Source organism: Leptidea sinapis, chromosome 34 (assembly GCF_905404315.1).
Source record: "Leptidea sinapis chromosome 34, ilLepSina1.1, whole genome shotgun sequence".
Classification (NCBI taxonomy): domain Eukaryota; kingdom Metazoa; phylum Arthropoda; class Insecta; order Lepidoptera; family Pieridae; genus Leptidea; species Leptidea sinapis.
Genome location: NC_066298.1, coordinates 180,801 through 199,954, shown reverse-complemented (window position 1 = coordinate 199,954; position 19,154 = coordinate 180,801). Strand labels below are relative to the sequence as shown.

Genomic DNA, 19,154 nt, shown 5'->3' with positions numbered 1-19,154 from the left:
GCTCGCACGCACCATGTTGTTAATCCTTGCTCTGGTAACGGTTGCTGCCGCCGCGCCAGCCACGTACGATCAACGACAAGAAGGCGATCTGAATATCCAGGCTGACGTGCAAAATGTCATCTTTCTCGTTGCCATCCCACAGAAGATACCAAACAGTTTGCTCGACTTGAGTTGGCTGAAACACGCGAAACAGAACGATGATGTCCAAGAGCGAGCGGACGTTCACGTGATGGAAGCATTTGTAGAGCCGAACACTCCGTATCGTGTGGAGATTGGAGAGGGAGAGCGCCGGGAAGAGGCAGATAGTGGTACCGGTGAGGTGGTGATCCCGGGCCGGAGGAGACTGGAAGTTGACGCGTCAGATAAAGACGAGTACAAGCTGATCGGAGCCACAGAGCAATGCGGGCCTGACCGCGTTCGGGATCCTGTGACCCTGATCTGCCGCTTCCGAGCTGACGCCTCCACAGCCCAGCCCTCCGAGACAGAATCTTCACAATAATCTACTATATAACCTAATTTATTTTATATCAGTAAGACACATTATTTATTTGTAAATTATTTATATTTTTTAAGTAAATCGAACTTTTGTTATGAAGACTTTTATTTCTCTACACATAAGCAATATACATTTATAACAAATAAATTAAATTATTATTGGTTCTAACTTATAACTATATCAATAATATTATTACAATAACTAAGTATTAGTAATAATTGTTGATTGAGATAATATTTCTTATTATTAAATAATATATTATTTAAATTCCGACATGGATAAAATTTCAATAACTATACATTAATAATTATTTTTGATTAAGATTCTATCAATTATTATTAATTAAGATGTTATTTAAATTTTTACCGATTTCGTCTCTTTTATTTCATTATTTTAGATCATTTATATCATTAAAATTTTTCGTAATTTTAGAATAAAATAAATATAATAGTTACTCAGATAGTTTATCAAGTATCTGAGTAACTAGTAGTAATCATATTATAGTTCACGTAACTATCTACTTAAACAATGTTTGATCGTACAATCGCACTGATAGGAGTCATGTGACAAGTAAGTATTAGATACTTATTAATACCTACTTGTAACATATAAAATAATATACTTTATTTAGGTTTGCGTAACGAAGCTTGTTATAGCTCTTGTATACTTACTCCAAATAATCTATTTTTTATAGTTGGTAAACATTTTTCGGTATTATTAAATTAGTGTAAAGTTTATTAGCAAAAATACTATGCATATTGCATATGCATAGCATAGCGTGATAATATATAGCCTATATGTTGTCCAGACTTCTTGTTAATTCTCATGCAAAATGTGAATTAAATCTATTCAGTAGTTTTTGAGTTATGCCCGGATATACAGAATGTAAAACAACTACATCCTAAAAAGTGGGGGGTTGAAATTGAACCATGATTCTGAATATTATATTGGCACTGAAAATTAACAAAATACAAAAATGTGGTGAGGATTTTTTTTTGGAATAAAAATGCTATGTAATCCATTCTTTAATCATAACTATCTAATTACCTCTTTAAAATAGTTCAATAAATTATAGAAGAAAACAAAAAGCTGAAATGTGTTTCGCGGGACCAGCCGACAATATTATAATTAGTGCCATTGATCCTTATTACATAGGTACAACAATTTTATATATTCAATTTACAATAATATGCAAAAGACTATAAAATAAAGAAATGACTATTCGAAATGTAAGTACATTTCTCTAATTGAAGTCTGATAATCTTTATTTCAATTCAAATTCAAATATTTTTATTCAAAATAGGATTTAAATATAATATCGTACAATAAACATTTATAATTAAAGAGCCTGAGGGTGTCCCAGTCCGTGGTGTCCTTGAGAAAATCGTTTATGCTATAATAACCTTTCCCACACAAACGTTTTTTAACAATTCTTTTAAATTTCGTAACACATTTGTTTTGTACATTTTCTGGGATCATATTGTAGAAGCATATTTTTCGCCCAACAAAAGAGTTACTAACTCGACCCAACCGAGTAGTAGGCATAACAAGTTTATGTTTGTTCCTCGTGTCAACATTATGAATGTTACAGTTTCTAGAAAATTCCGCAATGTGCTTATGAACATACAGAACATTGTCAAAAATGTATTGAGAAGCAACAGTCAAAATGTTTATTTCTTTAAATTTTCTCTTTATGATTCTTTAGGACCTAGGTTATAAATCGCGCGAATAGCCCTCTTCTGCAGCACCAAGATGGTATTAATATCGGCCGCACTGCCCCATATCAATATACCATAGGACATAATACTATGAAAATAACTAAAGTATACTAGTCGCGCCGTATCTATGTCAGTTAACCGTCTAATGCTGCAGAACTAAGCTTATTCGCCAATCCTTCAATATAATTGGGCCCCATTGCAATTGAAACCCAATGGAATCAAGAGTAATGCCAAGAAATACAGCAGATTCCATTGGTTTTACCACCTATCCATTTAATAAAATAATCGCATCTACATTTTTGACATTTGGCGCGGTAAATTTAATATATTTGGTTTTATGACTATTTAACAATAAGTTATTGGCGCTAAACCAGTACACGATGTGAGAGCATTGTTTACTTGGTCATATAAAACTTGGCTTCGTAAGTAATGAGTAACTAATTCAAACCAGCAGTATATTGCTGTTTACAAATTTAAAATACATTACAAAAAGATACAAGGCATCTTATCTGATAGGTAAGTGTTATAAGTAGAGTTTATCTTGTGTTTGATAATTATATACAGTTCTATCACTTTACAGTTTTGTTGTTTTTTTTCCGTACAAGAGTGAAGCAGTTTAAATTATATTTCTGTGAAAATGGGATCGAATGCAAGAAAACAATTTCCGTATGAAATTGAGAGGTTAAGTGAAGAGGAAAATAAAAAAGTTGCAAGCATCTTCAATGGTGAGTCTAATTTAATGAATTTTTTGGAACGTATTTGATGATTTTGTAGCATAAATATTATGTTGACGCAAGTTGTTAGAATGCAAATACACCTTTTTGGGGTTTTCTCCTTAAGAATCGATTTTCGTATATGGCGCTCGGGATGAGAAAAATATGGAGTGTAAAACCTACTCATCGAATGGGATAGTAACGTTTTTGGTGCGCATCGTTTCTCGCGCACCTTTCACTTTTCAGTTGCCGTGACAGTCTAGACGCTCGGTCCCTATATTAGTTGTATTGCAGTGATACGGATAGCAAACATCATTTTTCTTTTCTTGTATTTTGAAGCTTTATTATATTATTGAAATTGATTTATTATTCCGGTTAAAGCTAAATAATAATCTTAATAAAAATATGAATGTTAAATAGCGACCTGTCAAAAGTTTAAAATCAATATTCGAGATTAATATTTTACTTTTTAAATTTAACTATGCTAAGGAATACGATGGTGCAACACATTCCGCACTCTGCAGTCTATGTTAAAGTCAGCGTTACTGTTTACGTTAAATTTGACTAAATCCTTAATCCTTATAACATATTTATTATAACAGGTAAAATGATGCAACCCAGCCTTAGATATGAGATATTATGTCAATGATATATTGCGCGGCGATCATTTTGGACTTTAAAAAATTGTCCCAAATTTGTCACTCGCCAACATTGGCAATGTTATCCATATTGTTGTTGCATTGATAATTTTACGCGGCAACCATCTTTAATTTCAAAGAATAACTAATAGTACATATTACAATCTCAAAGTGGCAAGTAACGAACTCCTCTTTCCAAGCAAAGCATCATCAACTAAATGTTTGGTTTCATCATCTCACTTCTTGTATCATCATACTCACTTGAAACTCCAAATTGTTCTCAAAATGAAATTCATATATAATTTATTCATTATGATGAAGATGTTCACGTAGAGAAATGGATCCAATTAGTTTACCTTGCAAAAGACAGGCTTTTGAAGAGTATGCAGAATATATGAAAAAATATTTGATAATAAATAGTTATTTGTCTGTCTCAAACAAAGATACTATTACAAGCTTACAAGTTAAACAAGCATAATAAAAAAACCTTACTCAATTAAGCTAATTAAGTTAATTGTTAATGTTATTAATGATGCCTTTGTGAATCGCTCGTACCTTCCAGATTGAAAACAAAAATATGTCCCTACTACAGCTACGGATTATCCGCCTGTTCGAGAAGTTTTTTCATTTAAAATATTGATAGAATGACTACACTTATAAGTGAGGTTATAATAGTTGGCAGGCAAGAAAGATCTAGAACGAACTGGTCAAGACCGCCGGAATACAATGGATGAGGGCAGCGCAGGACCGATTGTCGTGGATTTCTTTAGGGATGCCTTGCCCAGCAGTGGAGGTTTTCCTGCTGATGATGATGATGAAGTGATAATATTTTATTTTTAGGTGGGATAGTTTCGAGGTTCATTCGCGTTGGTCCACAAAAATACTTTTTGCCAAATTTTTACGAAAATTTTGCTGAGCGCATATATAACTTCGAGCTGCGAAAAGACGATATTTTTGTTGCGTCATTCCCTAAATGCGGTGAGTATTATACATAGACTATAACAATACACTATAGCACTTAGACAAACTAAGGAGGTAAAGGAGATAGATACAGTACAGCATCATAGAAAAGGAAATCGAGGGAGGCGATGGCTGGCCCATGCGTCATGCTCGTGAACGGGTGCTACTTGTGGTGGTAGGATGATCCTGTAGCCGGAAACTCTGCTTCATGGTTTTAAAATTTAATATTATATTTTTTATAATTGCTAATAAAATGGTCGCTAAATAAGCCTTTATTTATTTGCAGTGTGTGTGGATTGATGTATCTACTGTTCCATGGCCTACTATTATTGTTGATACAGTAATAGTCGGCCATGACTGTACTCAATAACTCTTGTTTTTACGTATTAATTTACATTTCTTTTTTTGAGTTTTTGTTTTTTGAGTATTATTGTTGCATCACTTTACATATATTGTAACTGAATTGATTTGTGTGTGAGTGATTATCACAATGAGTTTCTTGCCACTTCGTCTTCATATTAAAGCTCAACCCTTAAAGGCGGTGGATATAAAAAGAAGAGTAATTTCATTGACCTGCATGAATAATGTGATTTTGATTTGATTTGAAAGGGAATGTTTTGTGACTGGCATAGACATAGTATTTTCAATATTGAATCAATAGCTAACGCACACATTGACAAACCATCGTCACGCATTATCGGGGTTACAGGTCGTCTATAGTCTAGTATATTCTCAGTCTATGGTACTATAAATCTATCTAGTTTTAGTCGCAGTTTCAGATATCTACAGTTGAAGGCTCCTTTGCACAGGATGCCGACTATATTTTAGATACCACAATGGCGCCTATTTCTGCGGTGAAGCAGTACTGTGTACGCATTATTGTTTTTCGGTCTGAAGGGCACCGTACCTAGTGAAATTACTGGGCAAATGAGACTTAACATCATATGTCTCGAGGTGACGAGCACAATTGTAGTGCCGCTCAGAATTTTTGGGTTTTTCAAGAATCCTGAGCGGCACTGCATTGTAAATTGCAGGGCGTATCCAATACCATCAGCATGAACGTCCTGCTTGTCACGTCCCTTATAAAAAAAAGATATCAACTTTACACTGCATGAAGCGTGACTTTTAGATCATCAACATGAATGGAGCTCAACCGCTCATGCTGTACCCACGAAAGTGAAATTAAGCATTACGATTTCGTGATGGTAAATGTCCTTGTACAGTGTGCACTAAAATATTTCATTCGGGATTATCAAAAAGCTATATATCTAAGTAACAGCACGATGAGCTTATTCCTAAGCCATAAGATGTTAGTCTCAGAGCCCAGTAGTTTCCACCTACTGCTTAAAGATAGAATGGCACCACGTTAGCAGTTATCAATCCGGCTCCATATACAGAAGAGCCTACTTCTAGTTTTATTCTTCTTTAAGCCGAAACAAGCAGAAACGTGCAATTCACTTTCGCACGGTATCTTATATCTGTGAAATGAGATTTATTCACGCGCCGGAATTTCTATTAACCCTGAAAACCATTATATAACCATATTTAATTTTGTAGTATTATAATATAAGATTCAAACAGTAATGCCTACTTCATTTATTTATTTATTAGGTTTATTTACAATCACTTACAATAATACACACAAATATAAAAAGTAGAACTAAAAACTAGGAACTAAATGTAGTGATTACTTACAAATAAATACAGCATGCACAGAAGTAATTAATTTTAGGTTTATACAATAAGTCACAAATTAAACATTTTTTTTAAAATTAATAAATGAGTTATACACAGTTATATCAATTTTCCAATTATAACATTATTAAAGATTACCAATGATGCTGCAAATTACTTAATAAAAATATATTATAAATATTACAGGTCAATTCTTTATTTATATTGTTAGCTTAGTTAATTAATATAAAAATAAATATAAGTTTTAAGATGAAAGGTTAACTAACTATTAATCAAAATTGTTTTAATTTTTGTTCAGGTACTACATGGGTCCAAGAGATGGTCTGGCTCATCAATAATGAGTTGGATTACGATAGAGCTAAAGCGGTGACTCTCAATAACAGATTCCCATTTCTAGAGTAAGCGTCAATTGGAGTTTTTGTTTCTTTACTTTTAGTTAATCATTAGTCGCAGACACTCAATAAATAATTGACTAATCTACACCACTTAGTCTGCTAATAATATTTTTCTCATCTCTCATTCAGCTGACGGTAATTCATACGTCCTGCCCCAATGGTTGCAATCAACGCATTGCCGCTCAGGCTACTTCAAAAACGCAAAAATTGAGCGGGTCTACAATTGCGGTCGTCACTTGAGACATAACAGTAATTTCACTAGCTACGGCGCCCTTCAGACCGAAACAATAATGCTTACACATTACTGTTTCACGGCAGAAAAAGGCGCTGTTGTGGTACCCATAATCTAGCCGGCATCCTGTGCAAAGAACCGTGCCTCACATTAGTAAATGACCCTTATTCGCCTTACGACACCCTTGGGCCTGTTCTTTATATGCCCCCGTGAAGCATAGGGCAGCGTGCACAGACTTTAGCAAAAAAAGTGTTAACGAACAATAAAGTGATGCTGTGTGGGGTTGGAAGGATCGTTAAGAGCTTTTACCAGCGGGCAGAATGACCGAGCTACTTACGTCGTTTGCAAGTAGTTCAAAATAAATTCACGCGCATGGCAACCGGAGCCCCGTGGTTCATCCGAAACGTAGATCTTCACCGCGATCTAGAGCCTCCGACGATAGGTCAACACTTTAAAGAGATCTCGCGACGCTTCTTTGACAAGGCGCCTAACCATCCCAACATCTTGGTTAGGAAGGCATGTGGGTACACCCCTTTTCACCATAGTCTCAACCCAATAAGACGTCCCAGGCACGTCATGGTAGACCCTGGTGACGACATCACCATCGCGAACGCGGCACCCACACAAACACCGACACAGACACGCACACAACGCCTTCGCAGGCGTAGGCGCGGTCGGCCCGCAACCTAGATACACCACACATTCTTTTCTTCATCTTCATTTTCATTCTCTCTCCTTCCCACAAGCTCACAGCCGGTCCGAGGTTCGAGTCTCCTTAGGAGACGCCCCGCGACTGTTGTTGCGAAGTCATTGCGGCCTCCACGGCCCATGTCCTATGTCGCTGTAAAAGCATGGCTAACAGCATAGAGGAGGTTTTAGTCGGTATGGGGTGTCCGCTTACGTGGACACTCGAGTCCGACATGTTACGCCCCGTTTCGGGGGGTAAATACGTAACTGTATTTCCTCCTCTCAAAAAAAAAGCGGGCAGAAAGATATATATATATATATATATATATATAAATATCTGCTGCTAACTGATGAGTTTAAGCAAGAAGTTGAGAGAAAGCGGCTGGATTAATCCATAAGTAAGGTGTGGTCTTTGTTCACGGTAACGCTAAACCACACACATCTTTAGCCACTCAGCAAAAATAAGAGACTTTGGCTGGGACGTGTTAATGCACCGAATTCAAATATTTTTATTCAAAGTAGGATGTGATATCACTTATTGGAAGTCAAAAACTACCCATTCGAAAATATGCCTCAGAGCTCTCAGCTCACGCGCAGAACGGACGCAACAAACTCAGCGGGCTTTTCTATTTTTTTTTCTTAATTTTGTTAAAATATAATACATAGTATCGTTCACAAAAATTTATAATTAAATAGCCTGAGGACGTTCGCTCCATTCCACAAAATCATTTATGTTATAGTAACCTTTACCACACAAATGTTTTTAATTCGTAACACATTTGTTTTGTACATTTTCTGGGAAATTGTTGTCAACATCGCCATATAAAAGACTTACAAACTCGACTTAGCCGAGTAGTAGGCCTTATAAGTTTATGTTTGTTCCTAGTGCTAACATTATGGTTATGACAGTATCTAGCAAATTCACTTTAATATGTGCCTAAATATTAACATTACCAAGAATACATCCGCCTTACAGCCCGGACCTTGCAATTTCAGATTTCCACCTGTTTTACAAATAAATATAAGACAATATACTCGGACTCACTGAGCACAAATTTAAGAAGTATATTAAAGCTTTTTTACAAAGAATACTTACCACGGTGTAGGAATTTATAATATAGATTACTAGCTGACCTGGCAAACGTTGTTTTGCACTATAAATTATAAATGTAAACCTTCCTTAAGCTTCAACGAATCTATTACAAAAGATTTCATTGCGATCAGTCGAATAGTTTAGGAGTGATTATGAACATACAAACATACATTCTCTTTTATATATATAGATTATAGAGGTAATGATGCATGGTTCTTGTCTGGTTCTGCGCAGGCCACCTAAAATTGTATAATATTATATTAAAAAGGCTAAATTATTATACGATTTAAAAGATGGGCTGGGCGTTTTTTATCAGTTCATCTCATAGCCCTTTATGAACTCATGTAGCTGCATGATAAGTTAAAATAATTTTTTTTAAATTGTTTACTTAAAATTAACTAACTAGCTCTAGCTAATTTTTGTACTTTTAATTTTTTTAACTAGGTGGTGTACATAGCCCGTGAGCCGAGGGACGTGGTAGTCTCATACTACTATCATAATAAATTAACGAGGTTTATTAACGATGAACCCGACTTTAAATCATTTTGGAACCTTTTCAAGGACTCTGAAGGTAAAGCTCAACAAATGATTTTAGTTTACAATATCTATGCAATCATATCGACTGTGAAAAATATCCAATAGCCATATAGCAGTCCACTGATAGTGGGACAGGAAACGTGAAGATGACCTATAAGAGAGAAATGTAGGAAAGAAGTATTACGAAACTCTAAAAATGAAGTAGGAATGAATCTCTTTGGAAGATTACAACGCTTTTTATTCTTGTTTGATAAAACCTTAATTAAAATGTGAAAAATCACTATTGAAGTAAATAAATATGATATCACAGATAGCTTCTATGCTATCAACAATTACGTATTATATCCTGCATACAGTTTTAAAACATAGCCTTACCAGTTACGATCCGGAAAAAATAAAGCGCAACGGCGAAAAGATAGAATCTGTAAAAAATTATTGTTTAATACGAGATTATCCCAAAGATTCTTCTGTGTTCAAGGTAAATAGCCTCAACAATAAGGTAAACAAAGTGCTGTCAATTTACCACCTCAACAGAACTAAATGCAAGCGTATCTTGACAGAGTGGTTACAGAAATTGGACTATACCTCTACTGAAAACCTTCTTTCTACACTAATAGTAACTGAGAGTAGAGTACGCCCACACACACACACACACAACTTAACCTTAACCATTGCGAAGTTGCACATGATCTTGGTTCTAATTTCGGAACCATATAAGAATATATGTAACAGCTCATGGGTTACCGACACTTGCGGCAAAGCCGCCGTATGGTCCTGCAAGTCCCAGGCTTTCCAAGAATTGAGCGTAAACACTGGATTTGTAAGAGCAAAGCTAGGCGGCATACACTTTTACAGTTGTTATGCACCACCCAGTCTCACATTGGAAGAATATACGGACTTCTTGGAAAGACTCGCAGAAGATGTCAAAGACCACGCTCCTGTGGCCATTGCAGGAGATTTTAATGCGTGGGCAACTGACTGGGGTAGTAGGCAAACAAATGCCAGGGGACTGCTCGTTTTGGAAGTTATGGCGTCACTGGATGTAGTGCTACTTAATACTGGTAACGAAGCCACATACAAAAAAGGGGAAGCTAGCTCTATTGTAGATCTAACGTTTGTAAGCACCCACCTAACAAAAGGTAACTATTCCTGGAAGGTCACTGAGGTCTACACAGCCAGTGATCACCAAGCCATATACTGGGAAGTTCTTACTACACTTCCTAAGGTTCTAACTTCTCTAACCAGGAAGACTAATCCAGTGGGGTGGAAAACTGGCGCTTTTGACTTAAGAACATTTCAGATTGCGTTCGACGGTCAACCAATGGGTCAAATATGCAATGCCAACGAAAAAGCAACTTCCATCACTAGGAGAATGATGTCTGCTTGTGATACCTCTATGCCGCGAAAACGCTGTCCGAACAGATTTCCACCAGTATTTTGGTGGAATGACACGATAGCCACGTACGGTAAAGAGTGTATCAAAGCTAGAAGAAAAGCACAACGCGCGCGAAAGAAGACTACCACCTACTTCGACATGATGATGAAAAATATAAAGAAGCTCGTCAAAGGCTTAAGAATGCAATCCGAGACAGTAAGAAGAAATGTTGGAATGATCTTCTCGAGGAAGTAGAGCATGACCCGTGGGGAAAACCCTACAAAATTGTCATGTTGCGACTAAAGAGGCAACCACCTTGTTCGCCAACCGACCCTGAATTGTTACAAACGATCGTAACAGTGCTCTTTCCCCAGCAGAACGAGCTAAACTACTTTGTTGAGCGGCAGGGACCTAACACTATATCACCTATTACACAAAATGAACTCCTAGAAGCTTGTTCAAGAATAGGGAACACTAAGGCCCCTGGTTTAGATGGGATTCCAAACGTGGCATTAAGAGCTGCCATTAAAACGGCCCCAGAACTCTTCCTGGACGTCTACAACACCTGTCTCCGTGAAGGAACCTTCCCAAGAAGATGGAAAGCACAAAGACTAGTGCTTCTCTATAAAGGACACAAGCCAAAAAGTGAGCCATCATCATAACGGCCACTATGCATGCTAGATACCGCCAGAAAATTACTGGAGCGTATCATACAAAGACGCATAGAAAGCGTTGTAGAACCGCAACTTGCTGATAACCAGTATGGATTCCGAAAGGGCCGATTTACCCTAGATGCAATAGACCTGGTGATCAATACTGCACAGCGGGGTATTTCTGGAGCCAGATGGAAAAGAGGTGCAAAAGAGTACTGTCTGGTTGCAACGCTAGATATCAAAAATGCGTTCAATTCAGCCAAATGGGATGTGATTATGGAAGCATTAGCCCAGTTCAATGTACCTACCTATCTGCGGAATATAGTAGCGAGCTACTTCTCGGACCGCGTTCTTAAGTATGACACTGACATTGGACCTAAAGAGTACAGAGTAAATGGAGGCGTATCGCAAGGGCCAGTGTTGGGCCCTCTGCTTTAGAACATCATGTATACACGACTTGTTGCTTTCGCGGACGATGTGGCTATCGTAATAGTTGCTAAATACATCGAACAGATCAACTGGGCTTTCGACCAAACATACGAAGTCATTAGAAACTGGATGCAGCAGGTCGGGCTACACCTTGCAGATCACAAAACGGAAGCCGTCCTCATCACAAGCAGGAAACAGACAGAAACAATGCTACTCAGAGTCGGAAATATTACACTTACGACACAGCCTTTTATTAGGTATCTTGGAGTACTGATTGACGCCCGTCTTAATTTCAAGAAACATGTTGAAAGCATAACAACAAAGTCAACAGCAGTGGTGGCCAATCTGTCACGACTAATGGCAAATGTCGGAGGACCAAAACAGAAAAGGCGACTCTTGCTGACCTCAGTAGCTACATCAGTGCTGATGTATGGCGCTCCTATCTGGTCAAATGCACTTACTAATCAGGAATCTCGGCGTAAAGCTGCATCTGTGTACAGACTAAGTGCATTGCGGGTAGCAAGTGCATTCCGAACTGTCTCCGAGGACGCAGTGTGTATCATCGCTGGTATGTTACCTCTACAAATACTCGCCGAAGAACGAAGGTCTCTTTACTACCTCAGAAGAGATAGCTCGCATCTGACTCCAACCGAACTGAGGTGTAAGGAAAGAAAAAGGAGCCTGGGTCATTGGCAGGCTCACTGGTACGCCTCAAGTAAAGGTAGATGGACTCATCGGCTCATACCAAAAGTAGAAGTATGGTACTATCTCACACCGCAAACACGGAGAAGTTGGGTACTCTCTCACACAAATGCTTTCAGGACATGGTTGCTTTCGCGAATATCTCTACCGGTTTAAGCATGACGACTCTCCGGAACGCCCTACGTGCACTGGGACCCATGAAAACGTGGAGCACGTATTCTTTGTCTGTCCACGATTTGAAGCTGCTCGAAGTAAATGGGAAGAGGCGATAAAAAGCACAATCAGGATTCAGCCAGAAAATATTATATCCATACTGCTGGAATCACAGGAAGCTTGGGATGCTACAAACGGCTATGCAACCGAAGTGCTAAAGGAGCTACGCACCCAAGAGAAGGAAAGATCCCAAATAAGTCAAGCATAGAGTGGTAGTAGCTGCTAACAGCTAAGTCCCTCCCCATGAAGAAATGCTTGACGGCAATCCCGCGGGGAACAACGAGGGAACAGAAGAAAGAGGCTATTTAAAAAAAAAAAAAAACACACACACACACACACACAGCTACTAGTACAGATGTATACTATTTTAATCATTGTGATCCTTATATCTGGGGGTGAGGTCCTGGTGATCTGTAATACAGGGTCAACCTACTTCAGAAACCAGCTCCTCACAAATTACTATCTGTTAAAAAATGTAACACTACTGTACTGTTTTAGCTTTAAGATCTTTGTGAGGAGAAAATAAATAGATATTTATTATTATTATATTATTACGTAACTTGCTACTAGATGGCGTTAAAAGTATATAAATTACAACGTTTGACATTCAATGAAGCAAGGCTGACACTACACTATAACAGTACTAATTCGAGCGCTTGTGAGCCATTTCCAATGATTCAGCTTATTGCTCTACAATTACATTCATTCAATTATTTTATCTAATGTTGCAGTAATTTGGTCACCGTTTTTCCCACACGTTCAGGAGGCTTGGGAGAAGCGTAATAATCCCAATTTGTTGTTTTTATTCTACGAAGATCTTCTGAAGGTAATTATTGTAACTGAAGATTACTGAAACATTTTTTTTTTCAATTTGACTCTTAAAAGTTATATCATAATTATATAATTATAATCGTTGTTCGTCTCTCTGTCACATTCTAATCTAAAAAGATGAGATTATTGTGTAGGCACGTACAGTTTTTTAATTACAATAATTGTCATAATGCTTAGTAACGTCATGATAAACGACAGGAAAAAGCATGATAAGGCTACGAAGCATGGGTCAACTTTATAACACAATCAACTTTACAAATTTAATTTATACCAAAATTTATTACATCCGCGGTCCGAGCGCTCTTACCAACTGAGCCAACCACCCGAGTATTCAACGACTGGCTCCATCTACTGGATTTACTTTAGAGTCGATAACCTTCTCTAAATAAATACTTATAAAAGAGAAATATACTTTAGATGTCGCTCTTGCAAATCTAAATAATTTGTTATTTTTTTTAAGTAACATCTCTCACACTATTACCTTTATATTCGAAAACGACTGAGTTGATATACCACCACCATATTATAGAATCTGACAATGTACATTTTAAAGACAAATATTTTTTTGTACGTGTGAAAACCGTGGGTTTTCGGTGGGGTGGTGTGTTGGAAACGAACCGACTAAAGCCACACGGTGTTCTATTACGCGCCTTAGTAGGAGGAACGGACAACTCCTCCGGGAACGGCGTTAATAACACATCCGATATTCAAGATAAATAATCCAAACCTAACCTTTTTATCTATATTATCATATATTGCCTACTATTTCCCATGTCATCTAATACTTTATGATCATCACTGACCATGCTCTTTTGCAACAACCTGAAAATAAAGCCTAGTTCAGATGTACCACCATTGTATATACTATTTATTACTATTGAATTTAAATTAAAAATTATAATCCATCATGCAGGACCTTCGAGGCAATGTGCAGCGTGTTGCAGAGTTCTTCGGTAAATCACTGACAAGCGAACAATTAAATGAATTGTCCGAACATTTGACTTTTGACAATTTCAAGAAGAACAAGGCAGTCAACCTCGAAGGCATGAATAAAATCGGTGTATTTACTAAAGATGGCGCTTTTATAAGACAAGGTAAAACTGTTTTTTTATAACTTTTTTTTTACTTAGCTGTCGTATATAACCAATGCAAAACAGATTGTTATTATGATATAAATCATTTAGTTATTTATTTGTCTATTTTGTATTTATAAAAGTAGGGTACAGCTAATTTGTCAGCATCATGTTATTTGCTATGGAGTCATTGCTCATACTGATTTTAGCGATGCATCTAAGAAGAAATAACTGTTACTGCTATTATAGCAATCTTGGTCCAGTGAGAAATTAGTAGTGCGACTGTTTTTATCTAATTACTTTATACTTATTAACTTACTTATATTATTTATCATATTATAATGATATTTGTAGCAAAGGCACGAGAGTCAAAGAATTGTTTGATTCTTCCAAGCCCCATTAAATATACAAGTTTTAAGGACAAATGTAGAAAAGTCATTCATAGTAAAGTGCTAGCTTATTTTTAGCCGCCATCCCTATACATATAAATTTAAAAGTTTCATTAAAAATGGCTCTGCAGCAAATCCTATTTTTCAACCGTAACTTATCTAAACAATAAGGCAAAATTTGGAATAAAACTAATGGAATAAAATTATAATGGGTAGGTAGGCGTAAGGTAAAGAGCATTGTCAGTGATGGTCATAAAGTACTTAATATTTTATCTGCAATAAAAACAAGAATTGTACAACATTAATTTAAAGTCTTTAGAGTTTATTATCGCTTTATCAATTTAATTACATTCATTTAATTATTATGTGAATAATAATTAATGTCATCTTATTAATTAATTACTAATAATCTATAAAATAAACCTGTCAGTAAAATTAACAATTTTTTAATAAATTACTTCATCAATTAGTGATGCCTGAAAGAACTTTATGCAAATGTCCTTTCCTACGTTACGATTCCGATATCCGTTAATTTATTAATGTTTATAAAATAACGTTTATAAAAAAAAAAAAAACAAAATTTAAGCGTAACGAATCAACATAATGAAGTTTTTATCATAATCTTACTTATTCTTACCCAATATTTTTATTTTCTCCAGGTAAGTCCGGCACTTGGCGAGACCACTTTGATCCTGAAATGACTTTAGAAGCAGATCGTTGGATCAGTGAAAATCTACAAAACACGGACCTGCGCTTTCCAAACATGGAAAGTTGAAGATACATAATATACCTAACCAGAATATTTATTAATAATAAGTAATCTGAAGATTTACTGGATTCTGCGCAATTTACAAATCAAAAATATTTTTTCACTGACTGGCAAATAAACTAACCGTAAAGATAAAACAATAACAGAACTTACTTAAAATAAATATTTAGTATAAAATGAAAATATTTTATTTCATCATTCATCATCTCATCACTCGCCGCCATTTTCTAGTAAATGTGAAAATTTATCGAAAACTATTTTAAAGATTTCCGAGTCAGTCCAGTTATGGGCGTCATTTGTCATTTAAGCGTACCTACACTAAAGGGGCGTCTCATGACTTGGATCAAGGCGTAGCTGCATGCTATAGGGAAGTGAAAACGACATTAAAGTCGTAAAAAAGTTAAGATGGACCTCTGACCGACGCGGACGACTAGGTGACGAGTGACCTGTGGTCGGAAACAAATTACCTCGCCTTACTTCGCTGTCGACAGCGGAGTAATGAGATGTGTTTGAAGCTCAAGATCGCGGTGGAGAGCTTTGTTCCGACAATACGGGGGATTGGGATGAATGTATGCAGCACTAAAGATAACAGTTATGCAGTTTATTACGGAAGGCTCACAGTCCTATCACGACTTATTCGATAGTGGCGGACCTCAGCACTATCAGCGTTTAACCTCATTTAGTTTGTTTGTTGCAGTGCGGTCGCATCTAAATACAGATATCTATTGTCGATGAACTCTGTTTTTGATATACTGGCGGTTAACCAGGTCTCCACAAGAATCAGTAAGTCGTATGAGTGTTAAAGTATGTACCTATACATGAAGTAGAATATTAGTGCGGATCCTTCTATAGTTTTGGTTGTAAAGTGATACAAGTGTGATATTAAGTGATTGTCGTTGTTTATCAATACGTAACATAAAATAAATACACTGTTCAAGTGAGAGATAGTGCACCAGTACAAAAATACAAATTTCAAATTATCGACTCTCAAATATGGGGTTAGTCAAAGATATGTTTTGGAAGGATATTATTGAAGTAGAAAATTTCCAGATATTTAGCAGTTACACAGTATTTAAGTAATTTGTAGATGTAATGTATTAGAAGAGATAAAGGAATATTAGTTCTTATTATTTATAGTTAGTAGTACAATACTAAATAGATAATAGTATATTGTAAGACAAGAATTGAATAGATATTAATAAAAACTATAATTATGCCGTAATTTAAGTGGTTTTAAAGTCACATATTACGTTTTTTGTATACGATAGGTACTTGCTTAAAAAACATTTCTTGACGGTTGGCTAAAAAAACTAAGTTCAAAAAGGTATGGACTATGGAACCCATGCCTGTGCGAGTCTGGCACGCAATTGGCTTGGTCGGTTTGTTTGATTAATATTTGGGACTGCGCTTTATGAGCTGTCTGTCATTATTAAACAGTTAAACAATTTTAATGATAGAAACTAAATAAAGAAATTAATAAATAATGATCACTTTTGATTTTTTTTATCCTTACATATCTAATCTAATTAACAGATAATATACTTAGTCTGGCCATAAATACAGTTACAATTATTATACTTGACAAAATTACATATACTTCATTTATTACATACAATATTACATTTGAATTTTGAATCTGTAATTTTCTCATTTTGGCTCCAATATATTTTATAATATTTTGCAATATTAAAATGCAGTGGGGTGATAAAGAGAAACGAATCGCTGTGAGTGCATTCCACACAGTAGGTATGGAGCCAAATGCAATTTTTAAAACTTAAACTCTTTAAAGCCTAGTATAAGTAAAATGTTTGTGTACCAGGCTATTAATAGGTACAATGAGACCTCCTCTGTTTGAGACAGAAAAAGATCTGGCCATCCACGTAGTTGTTTGACCACGCAGTAAGGGAAAGAAGTCGAAGAAAACCTGTCCGAAAGCAAAATATTTTTGCTTTGATTTTAAATTAATTTAAAAAAATAAGAAAACTTCTACGTAGATTCAAATAAAAATTAAGTATTTTTTCAATTACAGTAAACTTAGTACAAAAATTTTAGAAAAATAATGCACGCTCCGCTACTAATCACGCCATTTTATATCATCCCCTCTCCTCTCCTCGCCTCTCCCGCCAGTCTCCTCTGCTGCACCCTTCACCCCTCCTCCGATTACCGCACCACTCCACTCCGCCCGTTACAGTCGGCCATCCTGTAACAATTGCGCCGCAATTGGCATTTCTTCATCACTGCTAGTTTCACTACACTGTGGGGCACTGCGATATGGTCTTATAGAGTCTGCGGCTACAACCCCTGTAAACTTTTTATATCCTCGCATGCCTTTTATACTTCGAATTTTATATCGCCCGTTAGGTTAGGTTAGGTTAATACCTTTTGCACAATATAAGGCCCCGAATAAAGTGCTTGTAATTTTGTATTTACATTCTTTACTTCACCACCAGTAGGCGCCTGCTTCCATAAGACCAAATCGCCCTTAGCAAACTTTCTTTCAGGCTTATGACGTTTATAGAAATCTCTTTTCATAACTTCGCCAACTTCGGTGTTTTCACCTACGAGAAACAATTTCTCGTTTTTCTTAAACAGATGTACTACTACTAGCTTCATTGTGTTCGTTTGTCAAGTTTAGCATTAGTCTACTGCGATAGCTAAATAGAATTTCAAAAGGATGATAACCCAAGCTCTCATTTATCGTGTTGTTTATTCCCCACCCGACATCTGGTAAACAGTCGGTCCACATATTTGGATCTCTAACTCGCGTACGCATAGCATCAAGTAGAGTTCTGTTGTATCTCTTCAACTTCTTGACGAAAGTTATATTCTACGGAGAATTCTTTAAATACTCTACATGTGAAAGCTAAGTTCCTATCCGATATGATCCTTTTGGGGTATCCGAATAAACTAAACATGTCTTTGAGTACCCTGACAGTCTCCACAGAGTTTATGGTTCTTGTGGGGCGTGCAATCAAGAACTTTGTAAAAGAATCGACAATCATAAGTATATACTGATAACCTTTTGGTGACCTACTGAAGGGACCTAAATGGTCGATATGTACTGTGTCCATCGGTGATGACGGTTTAGAAATTGGATGTAACTCACCGGCGGGCTTACCATAATCACCCTTCCCATATGCGCACTCTAAACATGAATTTATGTACTTTTTGATAAAACGTGTCATTTTTGGAAATCACCCTTATCAACTCATCGCTCCTCTTAATACCTACGTGACCTATTTGATCATGGAATTTTTGCATTAATTTCCAACGAGCAAAAGAAGGAACTACGAGTTTTTCCCCGTTAAAAGTTTTTCTATATAAACGATCATTTTTAATTTTGTAATTATTAATCACGTCATTACATGCATTACCCTCTTTTAGTCGCTTAATAATATTGTTTAATTTTTCATCTTGTAATTGTACAGTTAAATATCATCTTCATTTGAAATTTGTAGCAAATTACACTGATCATAATCATCAACAGGTACACTAATAGGATACTAATAATAATTCCGACTAAGACCATCGACATGTTTCATTCTATCGCCCGGCC

General features: G+C 36.3%; 2 protein-coding genes across 6 annotated transcripts in view; both read left to right on the top strand.

The window, feature by feature from the left end:
• The first annotated feature begins 6,538 nt into the window (after nucleotides 1-6,538).
• LOC126974897 (luciferin sulfotransferase-like) lies at nucleotides 6,539-15,776 on the top strand. The gene is made up of 5 exons (XM_050822611.1): nucleotides 6,539-6,586; nucleotides 9,072-9,198; nucleotides 13,268-13,362; nucleotides 14,281-14,461; nucleotides 15,489-15,776. Exons 1-5 carry the CDS (start codon nucleotides 6,539-6,541, stop codon nucleotides 15,602-15,604), a joined length of 567 nt encoding a protein of 188 aa, XP_050678568.1. The 3' UTR covers nucleotides 15,605-15,776.
• A 77-nt stretch (nucleotides 15,777-15,853) lies between these two features.
• Nucleotides 15,854-19,154, top strand: part of LOC126974882 (sulfotransferase 1E1-like) — a 63,432-nt gene continuing 60,131 nt past the window's right edge. For 3 of the 5 annotated variants that reach the window (XM_050822585.1, XM_050822584.1, XM_050822583.1), the window contains exon 1: nucleotides 15,854-16,381. In XM_050822585.1, the coding sequence (XP_050678542.1) occupies nucleotides 16,330-16,381 (52 nt within the window). In that variant the 5' untranslated portion in view covers nucleotides 15,854-16,329. The remainder of the gene's footprint in view (nucleotides 16,382-19,154) is intronic. The other 2 variants (XM_050822582.1, XM_050822581.1) reach the window with 1 other exon arrangement.